At 58.2% G+C, this 17856-nt stretch overlaps 1 protein-coding gene across 2 annotated transcripts; it reads right to left on the reverse strand.

Moving 5' to 3' along the window:
- Positions 1 to 9219: 9219 nt before the first annotated feature.
- On the reverse strand, positions 9220 to 17459 carry DHX58 (DExH-box helicase 58). 2 transcript variants are annotated; one of them, XM_032396581.1, is made up of 14 exons: positions 17269 to 17459; positions 16956 to 17124; positions 16540 to 16741; positions 15949 to 16139; positions 15112 to 15228; positions 14395 to 14521; positions 14004 to 14195; positions 13180 to 13433; positions 12958 to 13008; positions 12509 to 12658; positions 12260 to 12421; positions 11398 to 11588; positions 10223 to 10319; positions 9220 to 9922 (listed from the first exon to the last, which is right to left on the reverse strand). In XM_032396581.1, the coding sequence occupies exons 2-14, from the start codon at positions 17121 to 17123 to the stop codon at positions 9737 to 9739; spliced, it is 2088 nt and encodes a 695-aa protein (XP_032252472.1). In that variant the 5' UTR covers position 17124; positions 17269 to 17459; the 3' UTR covers positions 9220 to 9736. The 2 variants fall into 2 exon arrangements, with proteins under 2 accessions (XP_032252472.1, XP_032252473.1); XM_032396582.1 differs by lacking the exon at positions 12958 to 13008 and having other exon boundaries at positions 17269 to 17458.
- Positions 17460 to 17856: the final 397 nt, after the last annotated feature.

Raw genomic sequence — 17856 nt, forward strand, 5'->3', positions numbered from 1 at the left:
GAAGGCCGTCCCCCACCCCAGCTAGCCCTTCCTCCCCAACCTCAGCAGTGTATCCCTGACCCTCCCTCAGCTGCATTCAGCCAGGAGATAGACTGGGAGGCAGCCCCACGGAAAACACCCCATTCTTGGTCTCTACCCTGTGCAAATTCCGGGTGGTCAGAGTCTAAGATGTCTGGGGCCCCAGAGGAAGAGACAGGCAGGGGCTGAGGGGGTGGGGAATGACATGGAGGTTACTCTGGTTACCCTTTCTGTCTCCTTAATCTTTCTTCAATCTTTTGACTTCCTTTACCACCTGGACTGACATAACAGCCTCCTCACCAGCCTCCCTGCCTCCTCTTCTCCATCTCTCACCTTTCCGGTTTGTTCTCCACGCACCAGAAGGAGCCTTTTAAAAACGGAAATCTGATCATGTCCCTCTCCTGCCCTAAACCTCCAAAGCCTTCTCCCTCACCTTCACTTTAGGAGAATCCTTATCCCCAGCCTGGAAGATCTGGCCTCTGCCCACCTCCCGCAAACCCTCTCCTCTTCCAACCCGCCCTTCCACTGGATTCCTCCCAGAGATTTACTGAGATAGAAATACAACTCTCCAGCTGAGGATGTTACCAGTAGATCTAACACTGATGATGGCTAGAACCAGATACAGAAAAACTCCTCATTGATGAAAATGGACAGAAGAATCCAGTCTTGACCACAAATGTTTTTTAAAATTTAAATCTTCCAAAATCAGATGTGTTTACTGAGTCAGTCACACAATGGCTGAGACTAAGATCAGGCGCCTTCAATGGATGCCGAATTGATTGATGGATCAGATCTCGACAGCAACATTTTACAGCATTGATGCCAATGAAAATAATTCCAGTAAAATTAAAATGGAATTTTAAAAAATGGAAATGTGTTTAGCTGTGCCATATAGGAAAAATGGAAAAATCTGATCAAGAAATTAAGTTGGATGAAAAGAATTCAAACTGGAAACCACTTTCTAAAAAAGTCTTCAGTGCTGGTATGTTTTCGTTTAAAATGTTTGCCTTCAAAACATCCTGGGGGTCCAAATGTCCAGGTCAAAAGATCCTGTGCCCCTCTGATGTTTTTGTACCCCTCCCTCCCCTGCTCAGGATACTCCGGCCACACTGGGCTCTTTCTCTCCCTGAAGCACAGCGAGGTCCCCCTGACCTTGGAGCATTCTCAAACCCTATTCTTTCTGCCTGGAGCACTCTTTTCCTCCCGGCCCCTACCTTGCCTTCTCATGGCTGATACCGAAATGCCACTTCCATGAGCTGCCTTCCCTCACCGCCCTCAAGGTAGATTTCCTTCCTGCCTCCTTGCACTCCTTCTTCTTTACCCTGTCTTGTTCCCCCCTTGAATTCCCAGGGCAAGCCTAGCAAGTGTAACACATAGTAGGTGCTCAATAAATATTTGTGGGATGAATAAATCAGTGTCACGATGGTGAGGGGCATGGGAATGGGTTGGAGCTCACGAGGGCCCTTGGGAGAAAAAAGGGACAGGACAGAGATATACCCTTCCACCTCTATCCCAACCCCTGCCCCCCTTACTCATGACACCAAGTTCCAGAGGAGCCCATTAGCAAGGGAGAAAAGAAGACAATGGCAGCCCTGCTTCTTCCCTGCCCCTTGCCCAGCTTCCCAAGGCCCAGGTCCCTTTGCCAACTGGCCAGCTGCGCCCCGGCTGGGCTGCCCCCACCACCACCCGGCTCCCACTTTTGGCTGCGGGCTGGGCTATTTGGGGAAACTTCCTGATCTCCCCTCTGGCCTCTCCACCTCCACACCTCATCCTGAAGCCCCGGAATAGCTGTCCCAGCCTCAGCCTAGGGACAGTCGCATTCCCAATTAGCACCCAGATGGTTGAAACCATGTCTAAAAGCTTCTCATGTCCCTCTCCCCTCAGGAAGCTGCTAACTAGGACAGCAGATCTCAGAACGAGGTCACAAGAATGCTACCTGCCCCTACACTCCCTTTCCAACCGGGGACACACGGGTGGGGACCAGGAGCCTCTACTGCAGGCCAGTGAGGACAGAGGGAACGTGAAGGGGGCGTGAGATGCGGAGAGAAGTGGGTTCTTTTTGCTCAAGGGGCAGCTCTGGCCCAAGCCGGTGAGGGGGCCTGGCTGTGGGGAGTGAGGAGACCTGGTTTCAAATCCAGACTCTGCCTGGGTGGGGATTTCGTTACCTCTTCAGGTGCTCAGAGGGCAGGATGAGACAGTTCTGTATCTAGTACGGCTCCACAATCCAGGAACGGACCTTAGCGTCCCAGAGAGATGGTTCTGGGACAGATCCCTGGTGGCCGTAAGCCCATTAGAGCATTATTTCTCTGTTCGAGTCTCACGCTAGCCCTGACTCAAGCCTCAGCCAGACGGGTTAGGCAGGTGCGCAGACTTCTGCCACTTTCCGAAGACCACACCTGTGTGTCTCTCTCCTCTGAACAGTCTCACAGCCCTCCCCACCTGCTGCAGCAGCTTCCCCCAAAGAACCGGAGGGTTCCAGTTCCCAATATCGTCCCTCAGTGAGGGATGGGGTGGTGAGCAGTGTGACTCATACTCCCCATCCTGCCCGTCCTGCCCGTGGGAGGAGTCACGGACTGAGACCAGGAGGGGAGAAAAGTCTGAGGCTGGAGGATGGAGAAGAGGCAGGTGGGACCTGGGGGAGGGCAGTGAGGGGAGCGGGACACGGCAGGCCCGGTCTGGCCTCTTGCCGGGGCATCTGAACTGGGGAGAACTATCTGTGGATTCGGTCTTCTCCCTGCCCAAGGAAACCTTAGTCAAAAAAACAAACAGCCAACGCAGCTGCTCCTGTGTGAGAGGCCAGGGCAGTGAGGAGAGGCCGGCTGAGGTGGGGGCCTGGGGAGAGGACAGGGCGGTGGAGCAGGCCCCTCGCCCCGGGCCTGTTGGCAGAAGTGTTTGGAACAGGGCGGGGAGTCCGCCGGCGGTTTGGAGCAGGAAGCTGGGGCCTGGGGTGGGTGCGTTGAGCTTGGCTGCTTCGAGGAAAAGTGTCAAGTCAGCCCCTCTTCTGAGGGAGACTCCAAGTCTCCAACAGCCTTCCTTCAGCTCAGGGTCAATCAGATCAACCAGACAGACAAGGGGCTCTCTTCTTTGTCGCTTGGAATCCCCAGCCCTGCTCCCCGGCCATGACCCTGGGCCTTGTGGCTGAAGAAGAAGTCTGGAGCCAAAGCCCCCAAGTTCTGGAGTTCTCCACAGAGAAGATGGGGGAGGTAGACTGACATCCATCCTCTTCAGAACCTGATATTCCTCCACACCGGGTAGTGGAGTGGCCCAGAAGTGAGGCCAGCACCCCACCCCGTGCTTCGTCACCTATATACCCAGAGGTGTCCTGCTCCTCTGGGACACCTCACGAGAGTAAGACAGACGGGGATCAGACAGACACACCCAGACTTAGAGGGAGAGAGGTAAAGACAGACGAACTCAAGAGATGCCACACAATCGGAGACACAGAGCTGAGACAAGGAGAGAGCCTGAGAGGAAGTGTGTGTGAGTGACAGACAGAGGGGCAGAGACACACAGAGAAAAAGAAAGGGACTTAGAAAGAGGGGGACAGAGACACTCATACAGAGAAAAAGACACACTGAAAAGAGTAGGACCCAGAGACGGGGAGAGAAGGAGGGACAGATGGAAATGACAGGCATAGGTACAGGGGAAGGACCAAGCAGGGGACCCGGGGACAGATGCACTTACAAGCTGAGAGGCAGAAAGAGGCTCACAGAGCTACGCAGGGACAGACTGACTGAGAGACTCAGGGCCTGGGGACACTCCCAACAGACCAGGGGGAGGGGCAGAGGTGCCGAATGTCGAGTCCAGTGGGGTTTGCAGGGAGCCCCAGGAGGGCATTGCTGTCTTCTGTCCCCAACACCAAAGCGCTGCAGGCGTCTGGCCCCCAGCCACCCCCGAGTAAGCCAACCCTTGGCCACTGGAGCTGGCAGGTCATCCAAGGTGAATGAAAAGTCACCGATCAGGGAGGGTGACACGGTGGCTGTGGTGGAGGCAGGTGGGTGGCCCAGGTGCACGTGTCAGCGTGGGCCTGCAGGGGCCCCATCCCTGACATTGCACTCGGAGCCGTGTTTGGGGTGTGCAAGCGCGGACAGCGCCATCTGTGAGCTCATGCAGGGGGACGAGTGTGCCTGGCTATGCGAGGGGGTCCAAGGGTGAGTGTGCCTGCGTCCAGCTCCATCAGGTCCTCCACGGCGCCAACGAGGCCAAGGTGGTGGGTCTGGTCCTCAAAGAGCCCAATCAGAGTCGATGAGTGTCAGAGTCGGCCCCAAAAAGGCCGTGCGTCTCTCTTCTCTGAACAGACGGTGTGTCCAGGTGCCACAGGGCACTCAACTGGAGGCGAGACCAGTGTGCCGTTCATTCCCGCCAGGGATGACCCCCGCTGCCTGGCCAGCTGGCCCCCACACTCTTCTCCAGCCAAAGCCCAAGATCCAAACTTACAGGAGGACCCACATTACAGACCCACGCCCCCTTCCCGGCTGCGGGCACCTCCTTCTCTCCCTCTCTGAGAAGGGCAGCAGGAAGGGTGGTGGGGCCTGGCCCTGACCTGCCCCCCAGCCACACAGCCCTCCCCACCTGCTGCAGCAGCTCCACTGAGCTCCTGGGGCCCAGAGAGTGCCCACACCCTCCCCACGCTCAGGAGATAAGCAACTCTCTCCCTCTCATCCATTCCCTCTTAAGCATCACAGGACATTTGAAAAAACTGTCCCAATTTTAGGGTGGAGAATGAGGTCAGCAAGCCCAAGTGGGGACTGCTTGTTAGTGACAGCTGACAGTCTCCATTTCACCTTGAAGCTCCTTCCTGGTCCAGGGGGGCGTGTCCTAAGCCCGGTTTTACAGGGGTGCTGCTTGACTGGGAGACCGAGTGAGCAGGAAGGGAATTCACCGAATAGCAGGTGCTGCCAGGCCCACCCCTAACATTTGTGGGGCCTGGGGCAAGAGAACGAGTGGGGGCCCACCTATGCATGGCTAAATATTTAAAAGTTAGAAACCAAGCCAACGCACTCTTAATTACAATGTGTTCTAACCTCCCATCTTGACAAGGACACTCTCATAACAACCTGGAAGACCAGGTTCCAATGCAGATTTCTCTGACCCCAGGGAGTTTTGCGGGAGAACAACACTGTGTGGGGAGAGCTCCTTCCTGCACCGCAAGGGACTCTGATGCACGCATGTGGATGCCCAACCTCACATCCTGGCTCCGTCCTCATGCTTGGCAAACAGCTGCCCCTTAGCCGTCACCAGGGGCCCCTCAGGTTTAGGGGTGCCCATGCTAGTGGGATAACTTGCACTGAGAACAGGCCCAGGGCGGAGGCTTGCATGGCAGCAAGCTGGTGACCATCTGGGCAGGGACCTCCAGAGTCACAGGTCTGGGGAATGTGATCTTGAAGGGGACGTACAGGCTCATCCCCTTGGCCTTGCTGACCCCTCAGCCCACAGGGAGAGGGATGGCCAGAGGAGGATGGGAGTGGAGCCCTTGAAATCACCCGGGGGGGGGCACGGGCACTCCCTCCCCTGACCAGGTTTAAGGGTGATTACTAGAGCCAGCCTTCCCCAGCAGCCTCCAGAGCTCGGGCCAGGGACTGAAGCTGTCTTTCCATTGGACGGCAGCTTGGACAATCCCCAAACAGGACTTTCAGTTACTTGTATTATTTATCTTCCTGGAAAAATTTAGTGCGGCTTGATCCCAACTAGTGGATTTCTGGAGGTGGGGAGGGCAGGGAGGTGATGACAACGGGGCATTTTTTTTCAGTTGGGTCTCTAAGCCACTCTGTTCCCTTAAGGCACAGCCCCAAGTGGGCTCCTGCTACCAGTGGCCCCCGCCATGTTGGGGCCCCCCTCCTCACCCCGGGCGACTAAAAGAGAAGGAGGAGAGGGGCCCTGGGCAGCCCAGACAGATCCAGTTGAGATCCAGGGACCAGCAGGGGGCAGGGGCTGGAGGGGTGGTGGTGGTGAAGGGCATTGCACTCTCCGGCCAAGTTTAAAAAAAACTTCCACACACCCCCCCCCCCCCCCCCCCCCCCCCGCAGATCGGCTTTGCTGTCCTACACACGAGGGGACACTTACACTTGTTGAGCTCTCACCAGGCGCCAGGCACTATGCTAAGCGCTCTCCGTGCGTATTCTCATTTAATCCTTGCAGCCACCCTATGAGGTGGGTTCTATTATTATCCCCATTTTACAGGTGGGGAAGCAAATTCAAAGAGGTTAAGTAACTTGCCCAAGGTCACACGGTAGGTACAGGTGATAGAACTCAAGTCTAACTGACCACAACGACCCTGCTTTTTCCACTATAGCACACTGCCTCCCAGAAGCAAGAAGCAGGCACAGAACCAGAAGGGATGAAGGTCAGATATGAGAAAGAACTTTCTGACAATGATAGTTTGTGTGGTGGAAGGAGACAACGGAATGGGGAAACTAGACATACACAGGAAGCCCTCCCACCTGCATTGGATCTCTGTCTGTCCCTGGGCTTGTGATGATCTCTAGAAGGTCTGTGGGGTCCTGGCTGGATCCAGAGGGCAGCATCCTGACTTCCCTTTTTTCTACAGTCTGGGGTCCTCTGCTTTACCCCAGCCCAGCACCAAGGCCCAAAGTCTGACTCTCCCTTGTGGCTCAGAGCTCTAAGCATGACATCTGAGCTGTCAGCCCCAGACCTCCTCTTCCAGGAAGCCTTCCTTGAGTACTAGGAGGCAGGACCCTTTTCCTACAACCCAAACCCCAACATGGAGCGTACAAATGCACCCCGCGTCTGCAGTAAGGCTCCCTTCGGTAATCACCTTTTCCACCTGGCTCTGGGACATGAACACAGAAAAGATCTAGGCAGTCCCCAGGCTCTCTGGGCTCCCCAGACCATCTGGATGATCCCCGGCTCCCTCCCGCTCACCCATGCGTATCTGTACCCAGGTGTAACAAATGATGCGGGTGCCCTGGGCTTACGGGAAAACCCAGGTCCCAGCTCAGCTATGCACTCTTACCTCATTTACCCATAGAACAGACGATGTTTGGGTCACCCTCATCACTCCCTAAGGGTGGGGAGAGGATGCTGCACCTGGATGAGGCCCGGGGCACCCCAGTCAGTCAGTGGGTCCTCAGCGGGAGCCCTGCAGTCACTATCCCCAACCTGCTCTCCTGCAGAAAGCTACGTGCCTAATGCCGGGCTCTGTCCCTTCTCATCCCTCAGAGCCCACCCCAGCATCAGGGATAACCAGCCGGGAGCCTCTAAACTTCTCCAGAGTTTAGTCCCACCCGCTAGATGCCCAGCCTCCGTGCGCAGAGCCAAAGGGTTGTCCTTTGGGGTCCCCCAGTTTTGAGACCAGGGCACAGGACAGGTGGAGGGGGCTGCCTTGTTCTCCCCGCGCTGCCCTCGAGGTCCTCAGCGTGGACCAGCCCGCGTCGCTGACTTACCTGCAGGGCAGAGACGGAGCCCGCCGCGGCCACCTGCTCTCGCTGCGCTCCGGAGCGCGGCGGCTTGGGGCTGACCGGGGGAGCGGGCGGGGCCCGGGAGGGGCGGGGCCCGGGAGGGGGAGCCGCGGCCGAGCCCCTCCCTGAGTCGCGGCCGGCCGGGTGGGCGGGTTCATTCAGGTGGGCAGAAAGCGAGGAGAGCTTCTGGGCCACCAGGGAGGGTCTGGAGCTCTGGCTTCTTGAGGGCTGAAAAGGTAGGATGCCTGCGTCCTGAGAACCCCACGAAATCCCCTCTTCAGGCAGCCTAACCCACATGAAGACCCTTCCCCAGAAAAAGAAAGCCTAGGAACTTCTCGTGGCCATCCTAGCTCAAGAAAGCTCTCCCAGCCTGGCAAGGTGGGTGCGAGATAGGTCACCCCCTCTAAAGTCAGGGTCCCTCATCCAGGGGTCAGCTGTGTAGGGGTCCAGGCCACTGGGGGGACCACTAGGTGCCAGGTCGTCTTTATCCTCCATCCATCTCTCTCTGCAACACTACCCCCTGCCCCGAACGCCAGCTCGAGCCCCTCAGCTGTCACCGTTTAGCCCTGGAATGACAGGCGTCCAGACTCCGTGCGCCCAGCCGCATTCAAGGCCATTGAGCTTAGCACCCCCGGGCCCCGGGCCCCCCTCCCTCTGCCCCCAGTCGCTAATTTTATTGACCTGTAAAAGGCACGTTGCTGGCAGGGGAGATAACTGAAGGCGAAGTGGGGAGCAGATGGGCAGAAGACAGGCCCCAGGAGGTGGAGATGTGACAGCAGGGAGAAGGGTGACTTCTGGAACCAAGGCCAAGGGACACTGGAGATTAGAAGGAAGACAGGCCCGGGGGAGAGGGGTACCCTTTGGGGGGACGGAGACCAGAGAAACTGGAACTGGAATTTCAGCCTCCATCAGACAAGAGACAGACTGGAGAAAGAAGGTGCTGGGGAAAAGAGAGGGCTTCATTTCCTGGTCTACCCCTTAGGCAGGACCAAGGATGTAGCAGGAGGGAAGGTGGTTAGACGGCGGGAAGGACAGCCATCCTGCTCTCAAATCTCTGCCCTAGCCCCCTCCCTTCCTCTTGAAGGTGACTCCTGCCTGCTGGGCCTCTTACTACAGAAATAGCCCTTTCCCTGAAGAATCAACCTAGATCTTGCCTTTCTCTCTCTTCTTTCTTTCTTGTTAAAATGAGAACAGAAAATTTAGGCCTTTACAACTTCCCCCATTCCCATGCCTACCTGAGCACCACCCCTCAAGTCCTGGATCTCAGCCTCTCCCCAGCCCAGGGAGGTGACCTGGGGGTTAGGGGAAGATGGAGGGGGCACCACTGGGGTTGGAACCTCTAATGAGGTGGAGGGGGCGGGGGGGGGCCTCACATTCTGGATGGCTCTCAAATTTAGACTTGTGATGCTCTTTCTAAATAAGGTTACATGAGAGCCATAAAGAGGTTGGTTAAAAAAACAAAACAAAACAACTTTAACATTAAAAATATACCACGAAGCAGATCAGGGGAGGGGAGGGGTAACTTGGGAACGAGGAAACTTTTGAGGGTGATGGCTATGTTCATTATCTTGATTGTGGAGGATAGGTTAAAATTTATCAAACTGTATACTATAAATATGTACAGTGTATTTTATGTCAATTATACCTCAACAAATCTATTTTTAAAATATTTTTTTTTTAAGATTTTATTTGAGAGACGGAGATAGCGAGAGAGAGCATGAGCAGGGAAGAGGGAGAAGCAGCCTCCCCGCCGAGCAGGGAGCCCGATGCGGGACTCGATCCCGGGACCCCGGGATCATGACCTGAGCCGAAGGCAGATGCTTAACCAACTGAGCCACCTGGGCACCCCACCACATCTTTTCTATAGCAATTTTCTACCAGTTTATTTTCAATTTATGAGGAACCTGAAAAAATTGAAGGGAAGGAATGTCAAGGGGTCACGGGAAACTGTGTTCATTGCTAGTAGAGTGTGGCCAGCTTCCTGCCCCAGTTTCCCTCCCAATCCCCCCAACCTCTCCCTCCATCTAGCGCATTTGAGTGTCTGTGGGTGTGAGGGGGGACCTGGGGCCGAGCTGTGGCCCCCGAGCTGCTTCCCCAGTGTGGGAGTCTGAGCCAGCCTGGGCGCCCCAGGTTCCGCTGTGGCTGGTCAGCATGCCACCCACCCCCACCCCCCCCACACACCCCCGAGCTGATGACTCAGGCGGGAGGGGCTTGGAGGCAGGCTTTGCCCAGGAGAAGACAGCGGCTGCGGCTTCTCCTGCCCCCTGCAGCCTGAGGCGGGCACTGCAGGGACAAGGTGCTCAGTCCAGGGAGAGGCTGGCCAGGTTCTGGGCACAGTGCAGCAGATAGTCGAAGTCAGGCACTGGGAAGGGCACGCGGGACCACTTCTTGGCCTGGACTCTCCCTCGGGGTGTCTCTAGAAGCATGCTGCGGACCCTGAGCGCCGGCAGCTTCACTGACTTGTAGATCATCTGCAGACCCCAGGCCTGAGGATGGAACAGAGAAGGCTGGGTTGGGGTCACTGTCCTCAGACTGGGCTTCTCTCCTCAAGGTGGAGGATCCATGAATGCAGGGCCTGTGTCTCCCACCTCAGGGCTGTCTCCCCAATCACACCGCGGGCTCCCGAAGATAGCAGTTCGATCTCTCTCCTCTGACTGGGGGCTCCTGGGGCGGAAGCTGCTTCCCCCATCGCAGGGAGGGTGTCCTGATGGCAGAAGGCTGGGCCTCCTCTCTCAGACTGGGGACTTCTGAAGACTGTTGTTAAGGGTCATGGCCCCAACACTTACCTCCCCACAGTTCCTGCAGTGAATGGTACCCCCAGGCCTCCAGTCCTTGAAGACTCTGTCAATGACTACAGCCCCTTGGGAGACAGTGTAGTAGATCCTGGAGGGGAATGGGAGTCAGTCCTCATGACACCCCCCCATCACCCCCGAGCTTGCACCCTCCTGCTTGCTGGGCCTCTACCTGGGCCTCGGGCTCTTCTGCCTGCCCAAGAGGCACAGAGACCTCCCAGAGCCAGGAGATCCGCCCTCCAATAAGCTCTGCCCGTGCAGCTTCATTGCGTGCCCTCTGCTCACGTTCAGGCCTCGGCAACACCCACCCAGATGATTCCCACAGTCCCCCAGCGGATCTCCCAGCTCCACCCTTCCATCCCATTCCATCCTCACTCCCAACCCACACCGTCCTTCTGCCAACTGCCAGGGTGCTCTTCTAAAAATGTAAATCTGACCTTGACGTTCCCTTGCTCAAAACCCACCCAAGACTCCTCACTGCCTATGGGATGAGGCTGGACTTCCAGGCCTGACCCTGGCGGCTCTCCACAGGCCAGCCTGTCTTCCTCAGAGTCTCATCCTTCACGGTCCTTCCCACTCGAGCCAGCCAGAGGCCACGCTGGTACATCATCCCTGCCTGGGCTCATCCCACCTTCCAGCCCGATCCATCCTGCAAGACCCCGCTGAAATGCTGCCTCCTTAAATGAGAGAAGCTGGTGTGCAGATCCTTGGCCCCATGGCCTGGCATAGAGTGGCTCCCTAATAAATACTTAATGAGTGGATGGACGGATGGAGGGTGGGGGAAGGTTACCCTCTAGGGGACAGAGGATGAGAGGATAGCTCAGGGACAAGCAGCCCCTCTGTCTTCAGAGTAGGTGGGACAGGGTGGAGGAGGGGGGGAGAGCCCAGTTCGTGGCATCTCAGCATTTGGTGTCCTGAACTCCAACTCCCGCTCAACCACACAGTGGCTGTGGGAGCCTGGACAAGTCCTTTTGCCTCTCTGAGCCTGCAAAATGGGGTGGTGATAAAACCTGTCTAACCAGCCTCTTGAAAAATGCAGACTCGGTACTTGTCAAAATGCCATTTCGGCTCCCAAACCCTCAGAGCACGGTCTGGATGGGAGGAGTTCTCTGTCCCCCATCACACCCCTCCCTCCCTCTCATCCTGCCAGCCCCTTCCCCTGGTCTCACGAGAAGTTGGGGTTCACATTGACGTGGTGGGCATCCTCCACCTTCCGCAGGTCGCTCCCGTGGCCCACGGCCACCATGCAGTTGACACAGAGGAGCTGCACCTGTTCGGCCAGGAACTGCTGCCGCTGATTCTCCCGCTGGGCTGCCCGGGCCGCCCGCTTGACCACAGCTGCCCGCTGCAGGTCCCGGATCTGGAGTCAGAGGGGACACCAGGCAGAGCTGGGGACACCGGGCAAAGCTGGGGCCCCACAGGCCTGACCCCTGGAATGCTCTCAGGGTCTAAGGGCTCGCAAAGACCTCAGATCATAGTACCCAGAAGGGACTTCCCTCAACTCTCCCTGGAGCTTCGAGAAGCAGCTCTGTGGAGAAAAAGAATATGGAGCAGGGGCAATGTTGGGAGCAGGGTGAGCTTTGTGGCCGAGTCTCTGCCTCGTCTTTGGAGGATTTTGTGCAAAGCTGCTTCTTTGAATCTCACATGGGGCATCACTAATAATTATGCTGGGATGACAGGGCTACACAGGGATCGTCCTGGGTGAAGCTGGACGACGGTGACCCTGCCTCAGGGGAAACCGATTTAAGTCCTGGTTCTGGGCTTATTCTGTGCACGTGACTTTGTTTCCCCCTGCCCGGTGCTGGAAGGATCGTAAGGCAGCTCTCACAGATACACTGCCTTCCCAGGCAGCCCCACCCTTGGCCTCTAACCTCCCCTCCATTCACACCTCCCCAGGTGGGCCATGTTAGCCCCCAGAGAAAGGGGAAGCAGGGGTGTGTGTGTGCAGCCAGAGACCTTCCAGGCAGAGCATCCTCAGCACCCCCACCCTCCCACCCCCCGGCCCACACGGCGTGCAGGCTGCCCGCAGACCTTGGCCTGGTACTCGGCCTGGTCCATCTTCTGCACGGCAGCCACGGCCCGCTCCATCAGCGTCTCCAGCACCTCATTAGTCAGCTCCCGCCGCAGCTCCCGGCTGCCTCGGGTCGCCACAAACGAGTACGTACTCTGACCAGCCCGGGCGCGGCCCCTGGCCTGAGGAAGCAGACAGCAAGGGGCCTGAGTGGGCCTAGGGTCCCACAAAGATCTTTGAGGGCTGTTGGCCACACAGGGTTCACGCACCTGGACCATGGAGATCTCGTTGGTCAGGAGCCCATAGCGTACCACCACGTTGCACTGGGGGATGTCCAGTCCCTCTTCTGCCACACTTGTGGCCACCAGGAGGTTCAGGGTGCCAACCCGGAACTTCCGGATCACTTCTTGCTGGTCTCTCTGGGGTGGGAGAAGAGAAAGAGGATGGTACACCAAGTGGGTTGCCTGGCCTCCCGCCAGCCCAGCCTCACCTGGTTCAACGAGTTTGGCCCCTTTGGCCCCTTTTCCTAGGGAGCCTGAGTCTCCACCACTACCCCCAGGACCTTGCCCGTCTTGCCAGTGGACCGATCACCTAACCCCCGTCTCCCCTACAGACTCTTTAGGGCCCCCACCTGTCTACGCTAGGAGGTCTCAGGACCTATTCTTCTCCAGCAAGGGACCCCAGACCTCTGATCCTCTGTCCTGAAAACATCACTTACCTCTTTCCCTGCAGATCCCCCAAGCTTCAGCCTCTCTGTCTCCAGGGACCCCTAGATTAGGAAAACCTCCAGTCCTGGGGATCTCAGTGTCCACCTCTCCCCCCCAGTTCTCTGCCCTCTGCCTGGGGAAATCAGTCCCCCATAGCTCTGTGAAGAGTCTATCCCCACCCTTTCCCCTCTAGGAACTCCCCCAGTCCCAGCTCGTTTCCTCAAAGCCCACACCTGGGTCATATGGCTGTTCTGGCTACTGTTCCCTGCGCCGATCAGCAGGTCAGCCCTCATGTCCATGGTCTGCAGGCCCGGCTGCTGCCGGAGCCAAAGCAGGAGAGAGTGAGCGCTCTGGCGGGTCTGGGTGAAGATGATGCCCCGGGGGCTGTCGCTGCTCCCAAACTGCTCCCGCAGGATCTGTTCTAGCATCTCCAGTTTTGGGTTCTCCAGGCTGCATGTTGCCAGGTGGGCCAGCTCATTCTTGTAATCTGCCAGAAAAGCCCAAAACAGAGGCACAGGATTCAGGCCTGGATGTGGGCACGGCATGCATGGGAGAGGGTGTGGCCCACGGGGACAGGATTGCAGGGGGGTGGGGGTGTAGAGGGAGCCTGAGGATATCTGCTCCCAATTCCCCCTGAGCGGCACCAAGACAACATTCAAGGACACGCTCTGTCCACCCAGCCAGCCTGACACCAGGGGCCTACAGTATAGATTTCTTAGCAGACATACCTCGGACCTCAGCTACCCAGGATTAACTCAACCTCAGGTCCCTTCAGAAAGATCCTTGCCCCGCCCCTCAGGCTTGCTGAGGCCTCTAGCCTCAAATGTCACTCTCTGACCACCTCCCTTTCCCAGCTTAAAGGTACCACACCCCCCAGACTTTCAAGGGACGGTCCCCCAACTAAATTAATTAGCTTTCATGTCTACACAACCCTTCACAAATGAGGGCATACGTCTTTTGTCCTATCCACCGCCTTGACCCTCGGTTAGAAATACAGGGTCCCAGTACCCTCGTTGGCGCCGATGCCCTGGTCTAGTCCAGTTCCCGCGAGCCTCACCATCGAACAGCGCCAGCAGCCAGCGCTCGGCCTGCAGGACCTGGGTCTTCGTGGCGCGCTCCCTGTCGTAGAAATCCCGCAGCGAGTCCAGGGCGTCCACAGGACGGACCGTGTCGTGGACGAGCAGCGCATCGTTGTAGCGCCGCAGGTGAAGAGCGTACACCCGGCGCTGCTGGAGGCCGGCCTTGGCCGCTGCGGATGCGCGGGAGGGAGGGAGGGAAGGAGGGAGGGGGGCGCGCAGGGTCTGAGCGGCCACGCCCCTCCAGGCCTCCTCCCGCCTAGACCCCGCCCCCCGAGAGGCCGAGCTCCGCCCCAAAAGGCTTCACCCTGGCAGGTCCCGGCCTCCTCGCCCCCACCCCGCCCCCCGCCCCGCGCGGACGGCCCCTCTCACCAGCCCGGCTCAGCTCCACCACCTGCTGCTCGTAATTCTGCGTCCCGTAGTCCTGGCTCAACTCGGGCATCTCCAGGCGGTTGTGGATTCGGTCCATGAGCTTCTTCAGTTTGTCCCCAAACGGGTCCTGGATGGGAAGAGGGCGTGAAGGGATTCCCATACACGTGGGGGTGGGGGGCAGGGAGCACCCAGTGGGGGCGCTGATCTCCGCTTGAAGCCGCACGGCTCCTGCTGCCACGTCGGTGTTTGAGAAGAGGAGCTCCAGAGAGAAGCCCTCTGGGCTGTGAAGGAGGCCCCGCTGGAGGCTGGGGTCAGGTGCCTGCCCCTGGCTCCTGCTCTGCCTCCACCTCCTCCGCGCCCTTGACCTCTGGCCTGAGCACAGCGATGTCTAAGTCCCCGAGCGGCCCTGCCACAGCAGACGCCGGAGTCTGCGCCGCCCGAGAGCCTCCGCACAGAGGGCCCGAGGTGTGTGGTTCGCAAAGCACCCCACGGGGTTTCTACAGATGCCCACAGAGGCCTCGGAGTCAAACCAAACAGCAGGCTGTGGGCACGGGCTGCATCTTCCCCCATTTCACAGAACGGAGAAATAGAGACGCAGAGAAATAAGCAAGTAACCGGAAGTCACGGAGCTCGTGGGGGTGGAGGCAGGGCTCAACGCCAGGTGCCCTAACTTCACACCTGACCCCACCTCCGCCCCACACCCCGCCTTCCACTCACCTGGCTGCGCCTGCAGCACAGGTTGTACTGTTTGCAGGGCTGAGGGCTCTGCTCCTGCAGCTGGGGGCGGTAGGTCTGCGGTGACATGATGCGCCACGTGTCCAGGTTGGCACAGAGCTGGGGCAAGAGAAAGGGGTTCACTCGAATGGGGGAGAGCCCTCTGAGGACAATGGGCAGAGTTCTGAGACAGGGTAGATCCCAGCTGCAATTGAGCGGGGCCACTGGAAGTGGGGATTCATTTACTCAACAAATATTTATTGCTCGCCCTCTCTGTGCCCAGTGCTGTGGTAGGTAGTGGGGATCCAGAGTCTTACTTTGGAGTTGGGGAGACAGGTGATAAACCAGTAAAGAGTAACAGAATGGGAGGGTTTCAGGCAGTATTAATGAGCTCTGAAGACAAAATTGGATGACGGGACATGCTGTGGGGGTGACCAGGGAAGACTCTGAGGAGGTGACATTTAAGCTGTTCCCTGAATGACAGGAAGGAGCCAGACAGGTCAAGTGCAGGGGGAAGGGCATTCAGGGCAAAAGGAACGGCGAGCACAAAGGTCCCGAGAAGGATGCGATATGCTCAAGATCCAGAGAGTAGGCTGGCAGAGTAGGAGTGAGGTGTGGGGAAAATGAGGTTGGAGAGGTAGGCAGGGCTGGGTCCCATGGAACTTTGTTAAGCCACCGTATAGAGGGTGGGGTCTAACCTAACCGAAGCTCAGTGAGAAGCCAGTGGAGGCTGGAGTTAAGAGCCTGGGAGAGCCTGGGGAGGGCTGCTGGGCGAGGGGCAGGCCGGGGGGCAGGGGGCGCTGGTGGAGGCGGCGGCGGGGTCACAGGGGCCCAGCTGACCTGCAGGATGTGGTCAATGGCCCCATTAAGCGTGGAGGCCCCACCAGTGCCTGGGGAGGCTGTGAGACCCAGCACCTGGGGCAGGGGCTGTGTCCTCTGGAGTTTATGCTCTAGGTACCGGCTCAGGATGATGTTGTAGACGGTGTCTTTGTGCGTGTGGTGACACTCATCCACCACGAGCAGGGAGAAGGCTGGGGACACATGGGGCAAGGCTGTGACCGACATCTGCAAAGCCCTTCCTCCCCCATAAGCTTTTCTGCATGTAGCCCCCACAGGTCGTCTCACTCCTTCCTCCTTTTACAACTTGCAGCCAGGCTCCAGAGAGCAGCCTAGGCAGGGGTGACCTACCTCCATTTTACAGATTAGGCAACTGAGGCTCAGCGGTGGTGGTGGTTGGGGACACTTGCCCCAGATCCCGCACCATAGCCAGGCCTACTTCTACGAGGCCGTATGCCAGGGTTTGGTGAATGGGGAACCCTTCACTGCCACCAAATGTCCCAACAGCTCTACCAGAAGAGGTGCCCTGGGGGTGGCAGCTAGGGTGCCTCAGGGGCATACTCTCCGCCCTCGCTCACGGCTCACCGCCCTCACCATTGAGCTCCACGTGCTCCTCCTCCTCAGGGCTGGTCAGCGCCATCTGCAGCAGCTCAGCTGTGCAGATGATCAGATCATGGCTCCGGGCCAGGTGGCCAAAGCCAGCTCGTGGCCCCATGTCCCCACTCAGGGTTATAATGGCCCAGCCTTTGTCCAGCATGCGGCTGAACTCCTCACGATGCTGGCTTACCAGGTGCACCTGCCAATGGAGAATGAGGTGCGGAGAGGAAGCTGGGCTGGGGGCAAGGGGGATGGGGAGGAGGCAAGCTGACCCCCCAGGACTTGGCTGGGGGTAGGAATGGGAGAAAAGGCAGGTGAGCTTAGAGATGACCACAGCAGCTCCTGAGTTCTGGAGGGTCTTGGGAGACACCTGAGGAGCTGAGGCCCCAGCAAGGGGAGTGCGGGCTACTCACCCGGTTGACCAGTACAACCACCTTGGCTCGGTCCACAGTCTCTAGATGCCTCTTGGCCACATAAGCAGCCGCCCGGGTCTTCCCAGCCCCCGTGGGCAGCCATATGATGATATTCTTGCCCTCCAGGGCAGGCATGATCACCTCCCACTGGTAGGGTCGCAGCTCCATTCTGAGAATGGAAGGAAAGTCAGACCCCTGGCCCACCTGGCCACCTCCCAAGCCCGGCCCCCTCCCCATTCCTGGCAAGCCATCTTGTGCAGAGACCTCCCCATCCGGCTTGAGGGAGGTGAGGGAGGGCACGGAAACGACCTACCAGGAGCCTGATCTGGCCAAGACAGGTGGGAGTAACACAAACTACACCTGACTTCTGCCCTGTTGGTTCTTATCTGCAACACCTGCCGAGGTGCTGAGGCGCTGAGGGGGGCCCGCTTAGCTTAGCTCTGAGCCGAGCCGGGTGCCACTGAGCTGTGCTGAAATCGAAAACAGAAACTGAAACTGAGGGAGGAGTCAACTCGGGCAGAGCTCAACCTTAGCAATCTCCTTTCCCCTTCTTCCCCTTCCCCGCTCTGTCCCCCTCCCCCAGAAAAGCTGCTGGAAAGCACCCTTTCACTCCTCCTGGGTCCTACCGGCCCCTCCCCCGAGAGCCCAGTCTCCGCCACCCCGCCCCGCCTCCACTCCTTTTGAACCAGCTGCAACCATGTCCAGGCAGGGCAAGGCGGCCAGGTGGAGACTGGGACCCCTGCAGCCCCCACACCTGGACCAGGAGCAGCCAGCAGTGGGGAGAAATGGGGGCTGCAGCAGTGCACGTGCCATCACCCCAGGAGCACGGGACTAGGCAGGAAGCTGGCTGGGGAGTGTGGCCCCAGCACCATCTGAGTTGTTGTGGTTTTTTTTTTTTTAA

The sequence above is a fragment of the Phoca vitulina genome, unplaced genomic scaffold, assembly GCF_004348235.1.
Source record: "Phoca vitulina isolate PV1807 unplaced genomic scaffold, GSC_HSeal_1.0 scaffold92, whole genome shotgun sequence".
Taxonomy (NCBI): Eukaryota; Metazoa; Chordata; class Mammalia; order Carnivora; family Phocidae; genus Phoca; species Phoca vitulina.